General features: G+C 40.0%; 1 protein-coding gene across 2 annotated transcripts in view; it reads left to right on the top strand.

The window, feature by feature from the left end:
• LOC110162893 (serine/threonine-protein kinase DCLK1-like) overlaps positions 1–12,830 on the top strand; it is a 36,879-nt gene that overhangs the window by 14,860 nt on the left and 9,189 nt on the right. Inside the window, exons 4-10 of one of the 2 annotated variants that reach the window (XM_020927808.2) lie at positions 2,659–2,758; positions 3,099–3,209; positions 3,910–4,004; positions 7,483–7,570; positions 10,494–10,660; positions 11,356–11,475; positions 12,626–12,772. In XM_020927808.2, the coding sequence (XP_020783467.1) occupies positions 2,659–2,758; positions 3,099–3,209; positions 3,910–4,004; positions 7,483–7,570; positions 10,494–10,660; positions 11,356–11,475; positions 12,626–12,772 (828 nt within the window). Of the gene's footprint in view, positions 1–2,658; positions 2,759–3,098; positions 3,210–3,909; positions 4,005–7,482; positions 7,571–9,422; positions 9,697–10,493; positions 10,661–11,355; positions 11,476–12,625; positions 12,773–12,830 lie in introns of those variants that run through there. The other variant, XM_055148010.1, reaches the window with a different exon arrangement.

Here is a 12,830-nt window from a genome sequence, read left to right as displayed (position 1 = left end):
TTTATCTCTAGGAACATTCAGTGCCTTTGCTATATTTTTGTATCCTTTTCCTTCTTTTCTGAACTTTTTCTAACGTGCAGTGAAATGTCACTGTCAACAGTCCAGATATTTGAGGGGTTCTATTTCAAGCAAACCTGATGCAACTAATGAAGCCCTTGATTTGCAAAAGTTTGCTCTTATGAGGAATTCTGTTTAGGGGGTTGAATAATTTTGAGACTGCAGTAATTATTAAAAGTAGCATTTTTTTTGTTGAATTTGGAGAAACCAGTTGTAATTTTAGTTGTGTTGAGCTATTTAAATTGTTCTTGTTTAATTTATTCTATTTTTTTAAACAGCTTTTTACCAATAAACCCAATTCGTAGTAGTCAGGCTGGCGCCACCTAGTACCTCCGCTCAATTTCATTTCTCTAGGTCAGGAATCGGAATACACTTCATTTTGCAAAAGCCCCGAAGTGTAAGTTTGGGCACCAGCCAATCAGCAAAGAGCCATATATTCTGTGTTGGCAACGATTCCCAAGATCAAGGATTTAAAGCCTGAACAAAGAGAATGTTTGGTGAATTTTATCAAGGGGAAAGACGTTATTGCCCTTCTTCCTACGGGATTTGGGAAAAGCTTAATACACCAGTTACATTACATAAGTCATGACCAAATAGCAGTGACTGGTTAAATAAAAAAAAGTACCTGTCTACCGTCGAGTGAACGAATCCTAATGCTGCGAGGTCAGACGGTTTCCACGAAGTGAATCCGGTTGATGAATCAGGCTAAATTCGCAGTGGGGGTTGAATAATTTTGATTGCAGCTGTATGTTTACCCAAAAAGAACTACAGTATTTGAGCTCTTCTGGCTACTTGCTGTTATCGTCGTAAGAATCCATGCACCCCAAAATAGCTGCCTAATGATTCATGCTATAACGACATTGAATAAATAATAATTATATTCTCGCTGTGTTATAAACTGAGCCGGCTCCATCCTGCGTGCACCTGCTGTGTTCAAAGTGGGGATTAGGGCTTCACGCGAGCAGCCCCACCTGTCTGTTTGGAGGATGTAAATGCCAGACTGTTTCTGTGTGCTGATAATATCCGTCATTATGAAGGATTCTCTGGACTATCTGTAGGTTATAAGCGGGAGTTGCACAGGGCCATGTGTGTTTCCCTTTCGGCTGGGGTTACGCCGATAATGGCCTTTCAACATGTGCACATAGAGTCCTGCAGATCAATACAGGATGCTCCAGGAGGCTGGGACTGTGTGTGTTTGTGTTTGTGTGTTAGGAGGATGGGGCTGGGGGTGTGCTTTGTCACTGAGGCAGCACATATAGTCGATCAATGCACTTCAGAGTATTTAAGTCCTGAGTCTTTTCACTCACGTGATCATTTGTTGGGTTTGGGAATAGGGTCATCAAAAGCATCAACAGTCAGATACTAATCAATACTAAAATCAATACTTGAAACTAGATTCTCATTTGAGCAGGTGTCGATACTAAAATAGACACATTCACAGGACAGAAATGAGTCATTCCTTTAGCTTTAGAATGATCTTGAGCTGTTTCAGAAAAAATATAAGCGCACATAAACTAGTATACGCACATGGACACTATGGAACCGACCTGGACCACTGAGGGATTACACAGATATAAGACCACATGGTAATATTATAATTTAGTGTTGAAAATGACATTCTATTGTCTAAAGAAAGAGTGTTTTTTATTATCACTGTAGTATCAAAATCAGTATTGAGTTTCGAGTCTGTTCCTTAGAAAGGAATGTCCATATTTATGACACTATGATGCTTTACATGATCCATGATTACACAGTAATGATATACTAAACAGGGCTGCACTATATCTACCAAATATCTATATCTGTGGTTATAGTGACACAATGTACATCAGTACAAAGAAATCCCTGGTGCATCAGGGGCATATTTGCTCTTGCTGTGTATTCTACACTATGGAAATCATTATTCTATCTGTTACCAGACACATTTTAGACATTTCAGACATACATATTTGCTTCATATATCTGCTGTTGTAGAAGTACTACTGTGCATGTTTTGGCCCCAGGTTTCCCAGGAGTCAAACCTTCTTGCTGTGAGATGAGAACTATTAAACAGTGATGACATGACGGCTTTAGTATCGGCCTGCAGACTGTGGCCTTCAGGTCGTATGTGAGCGGGTGTTGACCACACCTCGGCGGAGCCTGTGTCTGGTTTCTATGGCGACAGCTGTGCAGGCTCTCCCTGTGGGACGGCCCGGGGAGGGGGAGGGTGGGACCCTCCTCTTGGTCTAATGTTTATTTGAGGATGTGACGGTTCAGTGACTTTTGACTGCAGGGCAGAGATAGAAGAGCTTTTACATTTTGTCAGTCCTTTATCTCCAAATGACCAGAACAGGGTTAATCCAGATTTAGAGCTTTAGATACCTTTGCAATTTTTCAAACCCTTTTTGAAGAGCTGAGTTATAATTGGATATTTTATTCATGACATGTTCATGTGTATGTGACAGAGATAGTGCCATGTTATGGTCTGTTCTACTCAGCATTTGCCTTTCATTAGATCTGCATAAATCATTACATGATTTACATCACAAAGCCGGGTACAAAAGCACAATAAACCAGCAGTGGTCAGACAAAGCTCTGATTGTTCTTTTCTCCTCTGCTCAGGTGACGTGCCTACAGGATTTCTTTGGAGATGATGACATATTTTTTGCCTGTGGACCAGAGAAGTTCAGATACCAGGACGACTTCAACCTGGATGAAAGCGGTCGGTATTTGACTGTGAGGGATGTTAAAGGGGAGGTCTGTGTTTAACTCCACTACTTTGTTCTTCTACTTGAGTAATATTATTTCATTATAGCCATTCTCTCACACACACACAGACCAGACGATACCTCTTCCGAGAGGATACGATCCCAAAACATAGTCATTTATTTTGTAGTACCACTGCTCTTACTCATACAATTTTTTTCTACTTTCTCCCATATTACCCATGTTGCTGGACTATAGATTTTCTGCCTGTTCTTGCACTTATTTTGTTAAAATAATCCATAATAAATTTCAAATATTACCATGTGTTTTTCTAAATCCCGTCTGTGTCTCTCCAGAATGCAGAGTGTCTAAATCCTCCTCCTACGGCCGTCTCCCCTCAGCACACGGCAGAGCGTCCCCTAAAGGCTGGTCCCGGATTAGCAAGTCCCCCTCCTCCCATGGCTCTGGTAAGATTACGGTCAGATCGTGGTCTGGGTCTGGAGGGGAGTTATCACGCCTAAAATGTGTACCATATATTTTTATATATTTGTATTTTATGGTGTAAGTTGAGATAAGGTTAGTAGGTGACAGTTTGGTTTATTATCAGTCCTATCAACACGAAATAAAAACTGTAGTGATCCTGACTCCCTGCGCTTTATGCTCGAAGTCCGTATGTCTAAGTTTTTAATAAGATGGAAGAAGATCAAATCAAAAATCAAGCTTGATCAATATGGAGGAAAAAATCTTGATACTTTTTTCTCCATATCACCAACTCTACCAAACCTTAACCTGATTATCAGATTATTTTGATTATTTTGACCTCAAGAACTGCTTATACAATATATCTGTACTGTAAGACAAATGTTGCTCAAATATATGGAAAAAAATCTGGCACCTTGATTTTTGATTTGAATTCTTGGATTGAGGAATAACTTTGGACCACTGCAAACGAAAAATGAATGAATTATCTCTGTTTTTCACTTTTGAAGATGTAAAAAAGCAGGTATAGAGCGTTTAATCGGCTTTAATTGTCGATAGATTTTTTTCAAAACCAAAAGCAGATGGTCCAAATGTTGAAATGTCTGAGTGGTTGATGACAGTACCTCTGCCAAATGTTCAGTGAGAGCTTTAAATAGAAGCGTACTGAAGTTTATCATGTGGTTACAGCCAACGGGACAGCAGGCAGCCAACTGTCCACCCCCCGCTCTGGAAAGTCTCCGAGCCCCTCTCCCACCAGCCCGGCCAGCCTCAGACCACGCCAGGTAACTCTACGAAACATGTACCATTCGTTCTTTTGAATTTCAATTAAGTACGAAAAACTATAAAATGATAAGAGTTTGTTATTGCATTATTCTGTTTTAGTGGCAAACAAAAAATAAACAGATTTTGACCTCTATTTCCAATATTTAATTTTAAAGTTTACTTCAAATAACACAATAATTTTGATATTTTATTCTCTTCGAGCAGCAGAACCTTCGGGGCAAATAAACCAGGGAGAATAAAATATCAAAATTGAAATAGGTACCACATTTTTTGATTGGCGTTATTTAGAACAAACTTTAAATTAAATATTGGAAATTGTTTGTTTTTGTTTCTTAAAGCGGAACAACGAAATAACAAACTGTTTTCCCATTTTATTGTTTTTTGTTCTTTTGAAATTCAAAAGAACGAATGGTACAGGGACCCATCACTCAAACTTATTTACAAAAGGGATTTCTGAATTATACGTATTGTCCTGAATAACTCAAATTTGATTACCATATTTTTCAGTTTATAAGTCGCTCCGGAGTGTAAGTCGCACCAGCCAAAAAATGTGTAATTAAAAAGAAAAAACATATATAAGTCACACCTTTTAGGGGAAATTTATTTTATAAAATCAGAGACCAGGAACCAACATTTCATCTTGAAAGTCAAGTTCTAGTAAAAACAGACTGTTAACGTCACATATGAACAGTTCTTCAGATAAACTATAACATAAACAACAGAACAGAACAAGTTTACCAAACTCTCCATCTCACTCCAAATCACTAAATCCATTAAATTCTTCATCCTCTGTGTCACTTCTGAGCAACTCCACGACCTCCGGAGGTAAACAGAGCGCCGCTTCCTCTTCTGTGTCGCTGTCGTCAGACTCAGCATCAGTTCCAGTTAGAAATTATTCTGGCCTTTCTGAATCCCGACAGGATGGTTTCGATTGTCACTGAAGTCACTTAAATTTTACATTTTCAGTGGTACAGAAGTAATGGTGCGATCGACTGACATGATACAGACAGGACAGAGGCTCTTTCTGCAGGAGACATGCGCAGTAGAGTGAAGTGACAGTGGTACAGGAGGAACAGGAGCAGCAGATACTGACACACAAGACTAGAGCCAGTGTGAAAATTTGAATATATAAGTCGCACTGGAGTATAAGTCGCATGAAACACCCAAACCATGAAAAAAATGCGACTTATAGTTTGAAAAATACGGTAATTATCTTTGTAAATGTGTTATTTTGAACTTTGTGCACTAATAAATAGATAATGGCTTTACGTTTCATAACTGTACAACAAGGCTCCCCTCTTATATGGACTAAAATGAGTAGCTCTCAGGCAATTTCATTTTGTAAAGTTGGCTCACCGGACTCAAAAGGTTGGAGATCCCAGCTTTAGAGTCTATTAGAGAAGAAAACGACTATCAAAATATGATTAGAGTTGTTTTGAATCGTCTGTTGCTCATAATGAATCTGATGAGCCGCTGGAGTCTTATTAAACCATTAGAGAGGCACGATGAGTAAACTGAAGTAAATAAAGGGGTTGAGTACAATATGAAACTAGCCTTGTGGCATTGCTAATATTTAATTACATCAAGCCATTGAAAATCGTAATGCGTTTTCTGCTTTCTGGCGGTTTCAATGGGTTATGGGTTAAAACTGAGCCCATTTTGCTCTGTGAGTGTGGCACTTTGCTGGATACAGAGGAAGGTTAATCATAAATATTGATGATAGCCTATAATAACACATTTATACCGAAGTGCTTACAGAACAATATGGGATGATATCAATATGTTTACATCCTCCCAGAATGCATTTGTGCGGGAGCAAGACCAGGACAAATGGAAGACGGTTTCCTGAGCAGAAAGTACATTAATCTTCAATGGAAAATTCAGTGAAGAGGCTTTTAAAGTTACATTCTGTAATTCTGTTTTTGGCAGTGTGTCACCTGCTTGTTTCTATGGATATGTCATTGCTTTCTCTGGAATGTTCCACAGTGTGACATTTATTCAATTACAGTACAGTAGCAGTAGCAGTTTATAGCTCAAAAATACTTAGGAAACAGACATTCTGACTGTGAGCGGGGTTGCCTCTTCACAGTAGAGATCTGTGCAGGAATTGTAATTTTCATTCCCGCTCCCACCCGCATCTGCAATATTTTGTCCTGCTCCTGCCCGCAAATACTGCAAGATGGGGACGTTCACTTTCTTAAACTCTATCAAACACGGAGAGGTGGAAAGGAATTGTCTAAAATGTGGGCGAGATTAGATCACGTCCGCAAGTTTAGGCTGCTTAAAATGTTTTTATGAATGCCAAATAAAATATCCAGCACAAATGATGTATGATAGGCAAACATTAATCATTTTTATATTTTACTTTACACTCATATTTAGTTTGCGGGACTGCAGTTTATCATCCCACCCGCCCGCTCCCGCATTGTGCAGTCCCGCTCTCTCCCACGCCCTCAATGAGCTTTCAAAATGTTGGACACGCGGCACCGTTTTGCGTCGAGTCCCGCGGGTGCAGGGTAACTCGCTTGGTTACTTGGTTTATTAATACCATACTGTGAAACATTCCAGACAAAGCAATAACATATCCATGGAGAAAAGCATTTGACGGACCAAATTTTGTACCAAAAAAGTTACACAATTCACCTTTAACAAGATGCACTCTATGTATTAATTTACAAGATACTTAAGATACTACTTGTTTTGTTTATTTAAAAAAGCCCATAAAGCCCACACCTGTTTACATTTTATGTCTGAAATAGTGAAATAGTTCTCTTTTCTCCTGTGTATTGAATATATCGGGATACAGAATCAAGCCTGTGCAATTAATTTAATTTTGATCGTGATTTTGATTTGTGTGTCAAACAATCTCACAAACTTATATAATCAAGTTGAAACAAGTAAAGCTTAACAAAGTTTATTTAATTTTTTAAATATAGAGTTTGTAGAACAACTGGATATATACTTTATTTTGGAGACATTTATGTTTTTCTAGGTCTTATTTAATGTTTAAAGTATCTGTTACTGATTTTATGTTTTATACATCGCAAAATTGCTCTAAGGTAAATATTTGTGGCCTATATTTATTTTCAGTTTGAAAGTTTTGCATAAATTACCAATAACAGTGTTTTTTTGAGAGAGAAATTCTGAATAAATGCATCGTGTAACTAAAAAATAATCGTTGGAATAATCATGATCTCAATATTGATCAAAAATAATCGTGATAATGATTTTTTCCATATTCAAGCAGCTCTATACAGAATATACAAAGAATCTCAATGTGTCTTTGTCAGGACACAATCATGTATTTCATAGTAAAAAGTCCAGATAGCATCAGTTATTACTCCACAACAACACGTCGTCTTACTGTGTGTTACATCATCCACATTTTCATATTCTTGTCATCTGTATTCACAGTTAAGAGTGGAGTATATCAAGATAATTAAACATTATAGTGACAGACCCTCTCCTCTTCCTCAGGGCTCTCAGCACAGTGGCTCCTCTTTGTCTTTGGCCTCTACAAAAGTGTGCAGCTCAATGGACGAAGGCGACGGCCCCAGCAGTGAAGGTAAACACTGGAACACAAGCACATGCACCACTCTGACCTGACACCAGATCTATGTGTCCAAACACGACTATAAAGTATAAAACCTTCTCAGTGTTTAGTGCTGCCAGGATATTTAATATTTTATCGTGCAGTTATTATCACTTATTCGTATTTGCTCTTTCAATCATTCTCATTAGTATTATGTCATTTTCCCTTTTTATGATTTAAAGGTGCACTATGTTTTTGGTGCATGGTCTGCCACCTGCTTGTCTCCATTGAGAAGTTGTTGCTTTGCCTAGAAGATGTTCCACAGTATGGCATTATACTTACATAGTGCTATAGTAAAACTACATTGAAAAACATAGAGGGCCTGATCTTGCCCCCAATTTTATCACTAGTGCAAGTGTGAGGCGTGGAGCTCTAAACAAGAGGTGTGTCGTGCCTGAATATCAGGTGGAGTGGAGCAGACTGTGGGCAGGTGTGGCGCATTTAGTGAATTGCCAGAATCGTAAAAATAAATATCAAACGAGTCCATTGAAAAACAACATGTAACATGCTCAAGGCTTATTTTATTTGGAAATATATTAGGATGATAAATGCATAACATATTTGTGTGCTGTGCGGGAGTCGTCTGGATGCCCTCCCTCAGCAGAGCACGGCCCCTCGTCTGCTCCCTGTATCGGCTCAGCTTTGCTCTATAGTTTGGTTTGGTCTGGATCTGTACAAAAGCTGCTCATTCAAATGAGGCTGTTTACAGTGATGTTCTAAAGTGTGTTTTTCTTACCCTGTCTGTGGTTCAAATGCTCCAATGTCGATTTATTCACATTCTCGCAGCCAGACGCTGACAGATCAGAGTGCACATTCATTGAGCTCGGGATGCAGATGCACGTATCATATCTGTGCTCAAAGTGGTAACATCAGAAACATTTATAAATGTTTATAAATGTATTCCATAATCCACGAGACTTCCACCTTTGTGAACCAAATGCAGTGGACCTGAGAGACGAGAATGTGCGCGGTCAGCGGTGGACACTTGTCCCTCAAGTGAGTCTGTGGGAGTGGCTGCGGGACAGATGGGAGCGGGAGTGAGAAAACAGCGGGTCTGCTGTGGGATGTGAAGCGCATGAGACAGACACTGGTCTTAAACGAACGCAGAAAACTATAAAAGGTTGATGTGTGCGCGTGTGCATGAGAGGGGCGCACGTGTGAGCGGAATGTTCATAACACAAACCCAGTCAGTTCTGTCATGGCCCATACAAAATTCTATATCCCTGGCGCCTCTGCTGGTGTGTACTTACATCGTTGGGCTCTGGAGCTGTTTTATTGTCACATATATAACTTTTCCCCACACTCCTCTTTGCTGCCTGATAATGAGGCAAAGATTGCAGCCTCCACTCCAGCCTCCAGCAGCGAAGTACAGCCCGACATGGACACGCCCACGCCCACTCCTTAGCACCAGCACTAAGCAAGATCAGGCCCACAATCTTGCTTTTAACGGGGTCATCTCTACACAAATCTATTCTGTAACTTGGCCTATAATGGCATTCGTAATTGTCCCCATGGAGATAGATACATTTAATGCCATACCGTGGAATATGCAGCCAGCAGCGTGTCCTGTTATATACAAGTCCACAGCTCTTGAATAACCATCTACAGTAGACTTGATATGTTCAGTTTAAGATTTCCTTCTCACCCCAGATGCACTTTTGTGTTATAAACTCACACCAAACATCAGATCTCTTTATTGGGTTATCACAGAATTCTAGTCTTCAGATTTTTCTGGCCATGTAATGTCCCCAAGGAAATTTAAGCCATACAAAAAATCATATAAAGGCACTCTCTCTCTCTCCCCTCATCCTTCCTGCCATTTCAGGTCCAACCCTCCTCTGACCCATCTCCACCGCAGCAGCAGAACCATCAGCCTCCTCAGCCTCTCCACCTCCTCTTCACCACCACCAGGAGGAGATAGTTTCCTTTACAATTCCATCGTACCATCTTTCTTTGCATCATGGACGTGTCTTCCTCACTTCATTTCACTTCATCAGTTTGTTTTTAGAGCTTCACTTATTTATTTGCAGAGCTGTTTTTACAATATGTCTGTACTGGCGCGAGATACAGTTTTGTTCAAATAAAAATTAAAATCTCAACTGTTGTACCTTTTAATTTATCACAGTCAAGGTCTGCCCTGGTTTATATGACTTCTAGCTACACTTGTATTGAAACATTTAAACTTGTTTCAGCGACAATTCCTCACAATTCATCCGGCATTGTCTTTGGTAAGTAAAATTAAAGGTGCACTGTGTAACTTTCCTGGTGGACGGTCCGCCACCTGCTTGCTTTCCTAAAATGTTCCACTGAATGGCATCATCTATCTCGCATTTATTCAATTGCACGTACTAAAATAAGTTGAAAACATGTTTATTAGCTTATTAACTGGACATGTTCAGCAGGAGGTCTCAGAGCCAATAAAATTTGGTCTGAGGGCCACATTTGACCCATGGACCATAGTTTGGACAGCGTTGGTTTAATGCAATGGTGGAACCTTCCAGACAAGGCAACACTGAGAGAAGGAGGTGGCGGATATTTCACCAGAAATGTTGCATGGTGCACCTTTAAACAGAAATGTACAAATTATTAACAGCCCCCTACATCCATGTAATTTTATAATTTATCTGCTTGTTAAAAATATAAAATAGTAATGTTCCATGAAAGGAAGGTGTAGTAGGTAACAAACATCTAGTAGATAAAGTGCTCATAAATGTCTAGACTACAATTAGCAAAATATAAATTTTATATAAAATATATATAATATATATGTATATACTATATATATATAGTATATATATATAATTTATATATATATATTATATATAATAATAAATGAATTTTATTAAATATTAAATGGGCATTTTTTGATTTATTTTTAATTTTTTTGCCTGTGCAGCTGAGCCCATGGAGGACCCCCCTGTGCCCCCCTCCATCTCCGACAGGTACAGGGTGGGGCGGACTTTGGGAGACGGGAATTTCGCAGTGGTGAGAGAGTGCATCGAGAGGTCCACGGCCAGAGAGTACGCGCTCAAGATCATCAGCAAGGACAAGTGCAGGGGCAAGGTACTTCATCGTAGTAATAGTAATAGTATGTGTGGTAGCCGGAGAGTTGATTAGACATGAGGCTGCACTTCTGACTCAGCACAGAGACATGAACCTTCAACTCTCGGGATAAACCGATTTGATATCGTCTTCCAAATATCAGTTCAGCCGATATCCTGGTTGGACAAATAAATAGATGTAATAAGACTCTTTACTAACTGATGTTTGACCAGAATGTTTCATAATGTTAGAATTTTTATTTAAAATAAGTTGTTCTGCAGTTACTAGAGGGATAAATAACAGCTGCATAACACATTCGGATTGCTTTTGTTTTATTTTATTTTGTTTTAAGGAAAAAAGTTATTATTATTATTAGTCCGTGCATTGGTATCGTTGATCGGGTATCAGTAGATACTTAAAACTTATCGGAATTGGTATCAGAACTGAAAAAGCTGGATCAGTGCGTCTGTATTCAACACTGTGTAATAGTGTGTTGTCCCTGCAGTCTAATGGAGTCCAGTCTGATTATTTTTCTGTTGTAGGGAGTATTATATCTCTGCTGACATAAGCTAAAAGAGCAAGGACTGAGATGGCAGTGAGAGCCCTCAGTACAGCACAGCAGTGGAATTTTTTGACTGACTGAAATACACGGGTGTAGAATATATAGGCTTGGTTAACTAAAACTCTTGTGTTTTTGTAACTTTCAATGACGCCAGGAGCATCTGATCCAGAACGAAGTGTCCATCCTGCGCAGAGTCAAACACCCAAACATCGTGCTGCTCATAGAAGAGATGGACACACCCACTGAGCTCTACCTGGTCATGGAGCTGGTCAAGGTGCACCGCTGTTTTACAAGTAGCATTTTAGATCTATCTTTTATACAGTAGTTAGAATTAGGTCCATTCAAAAGGCCCATAAAATTGACACGTTATAATGTTTTGTTTCATTCACACGTGTTTGAGTAACCCTTGCATTATTAGTCTGTCTACATCTACAAATCTCAAAATGCTCTTTTCCACCTTGTGATGTCATGGAGCTTAGAAGTTTTCAAGTTGACAGCTCCTTTTACCTTTTACCAAGTAGAGATCGGCTGAAATTATCCAAATGAGTCTAGTGAACTTCCTGTATCAGCCTAAATGTGCAGGGTTTGTGTGTAAAACGTGTGTGAAAGAAGCAAAACAAAACTCCAGGTGTGTTTGTGATGAGGAAATAACATTATAACAGATCAGAAAACAGCATACTATGGGCCTTTTAATGTAGCAAATACAGCAAAAGACACAAATACAGATTATGTTCAAGTAGAATTAAAATAGTAAAGAGAAAATGTTATATTATTGCAGTCTCTAAACATGGAAAATCTGTGTATCATTCGTTCATTCGTTTTTAAATCTAAAGACAAAAAGAGGACTAAAACAGGTCTAAACCAGCTCTAAACCACGTCTAAGTCTGGTCCTTGTCCTGGTCCTTGTCCTGGTCCTTGTCCTGGTCCTTGTCCTGGTCCTTGTCCTGGTCCTTGTCCTTGTCCTGGTCCTTGTCCTGGTCCAGTCGCGGTCTCAGCCCTAAACCAGGACTGGACCAGGACTGGACCAGGACTGAGACCAGGACTGGACCAGGAGTGTCGGGACTGGCCCGGACATGGGCTCACGTAGACTTGTGACCAGGAGACCGGGACTGAGACCGGGACTGAGACCGGGACTGAGACCGGGACTGAGACCGGGACTGAGACCGGGACTGAGACCGGGACTGAGACCGGGACTGAGACCGGGACTGAGACCGGGTTCAATTCTGGTTTAGAGCTGGTTTAGTCTTGGTTTAGTCCCGTTTTAGTCGTGGTTCAGTCTGTATGCGGTGCAAAAGTCCGGCATCGCATTTTAAGTCACGAAAACAGGAAAAAACGGATGATATATGGATTGCAGAAACTAGTTTGTACACTCACAATCTTCCATGGTCTGAAATTAAAAGCGTAATAACTCTTTTCTCCTGTAGGGCGGCGATCTGTTCGACGCCATCACATCTTCCAACAAGTACACAGAGAGGGATGCCAGCTCCATGCTCTTCAACCTCGCCAGCGCCATCAAGTACCTGCACGGACACAGCATCGTGCACCGGGACATCAAACCTGAGAACCTCCTGGTGAGTGGGCGCTTCTGATTCAGCTCAACCCACTGATGTAAGGAATCATTTTATGTAA

This window comes from Boleophthalmus pectinirostris, unplaced genomic scaffold (genome assembly GCF_026225935.1).
Source record: "Boleophthalmus pectinirostris isolate CB_2022bp ecotype Guang Dong unplaced genomic scaffold, ASM2622593v1 HiC_scaffold_9, whole genome shotgun sequence".
Taxonomy (NCBI): Eukaryota; Metazoa; Chordata; class Actinopteri; order Gobiiformes; family Gobiidae; genus Boleophthalmus; species Boleophthalmus pectinirostris.
This window is presented reverse-complemented; position numbering and strand designations above follow the sequence as displayed.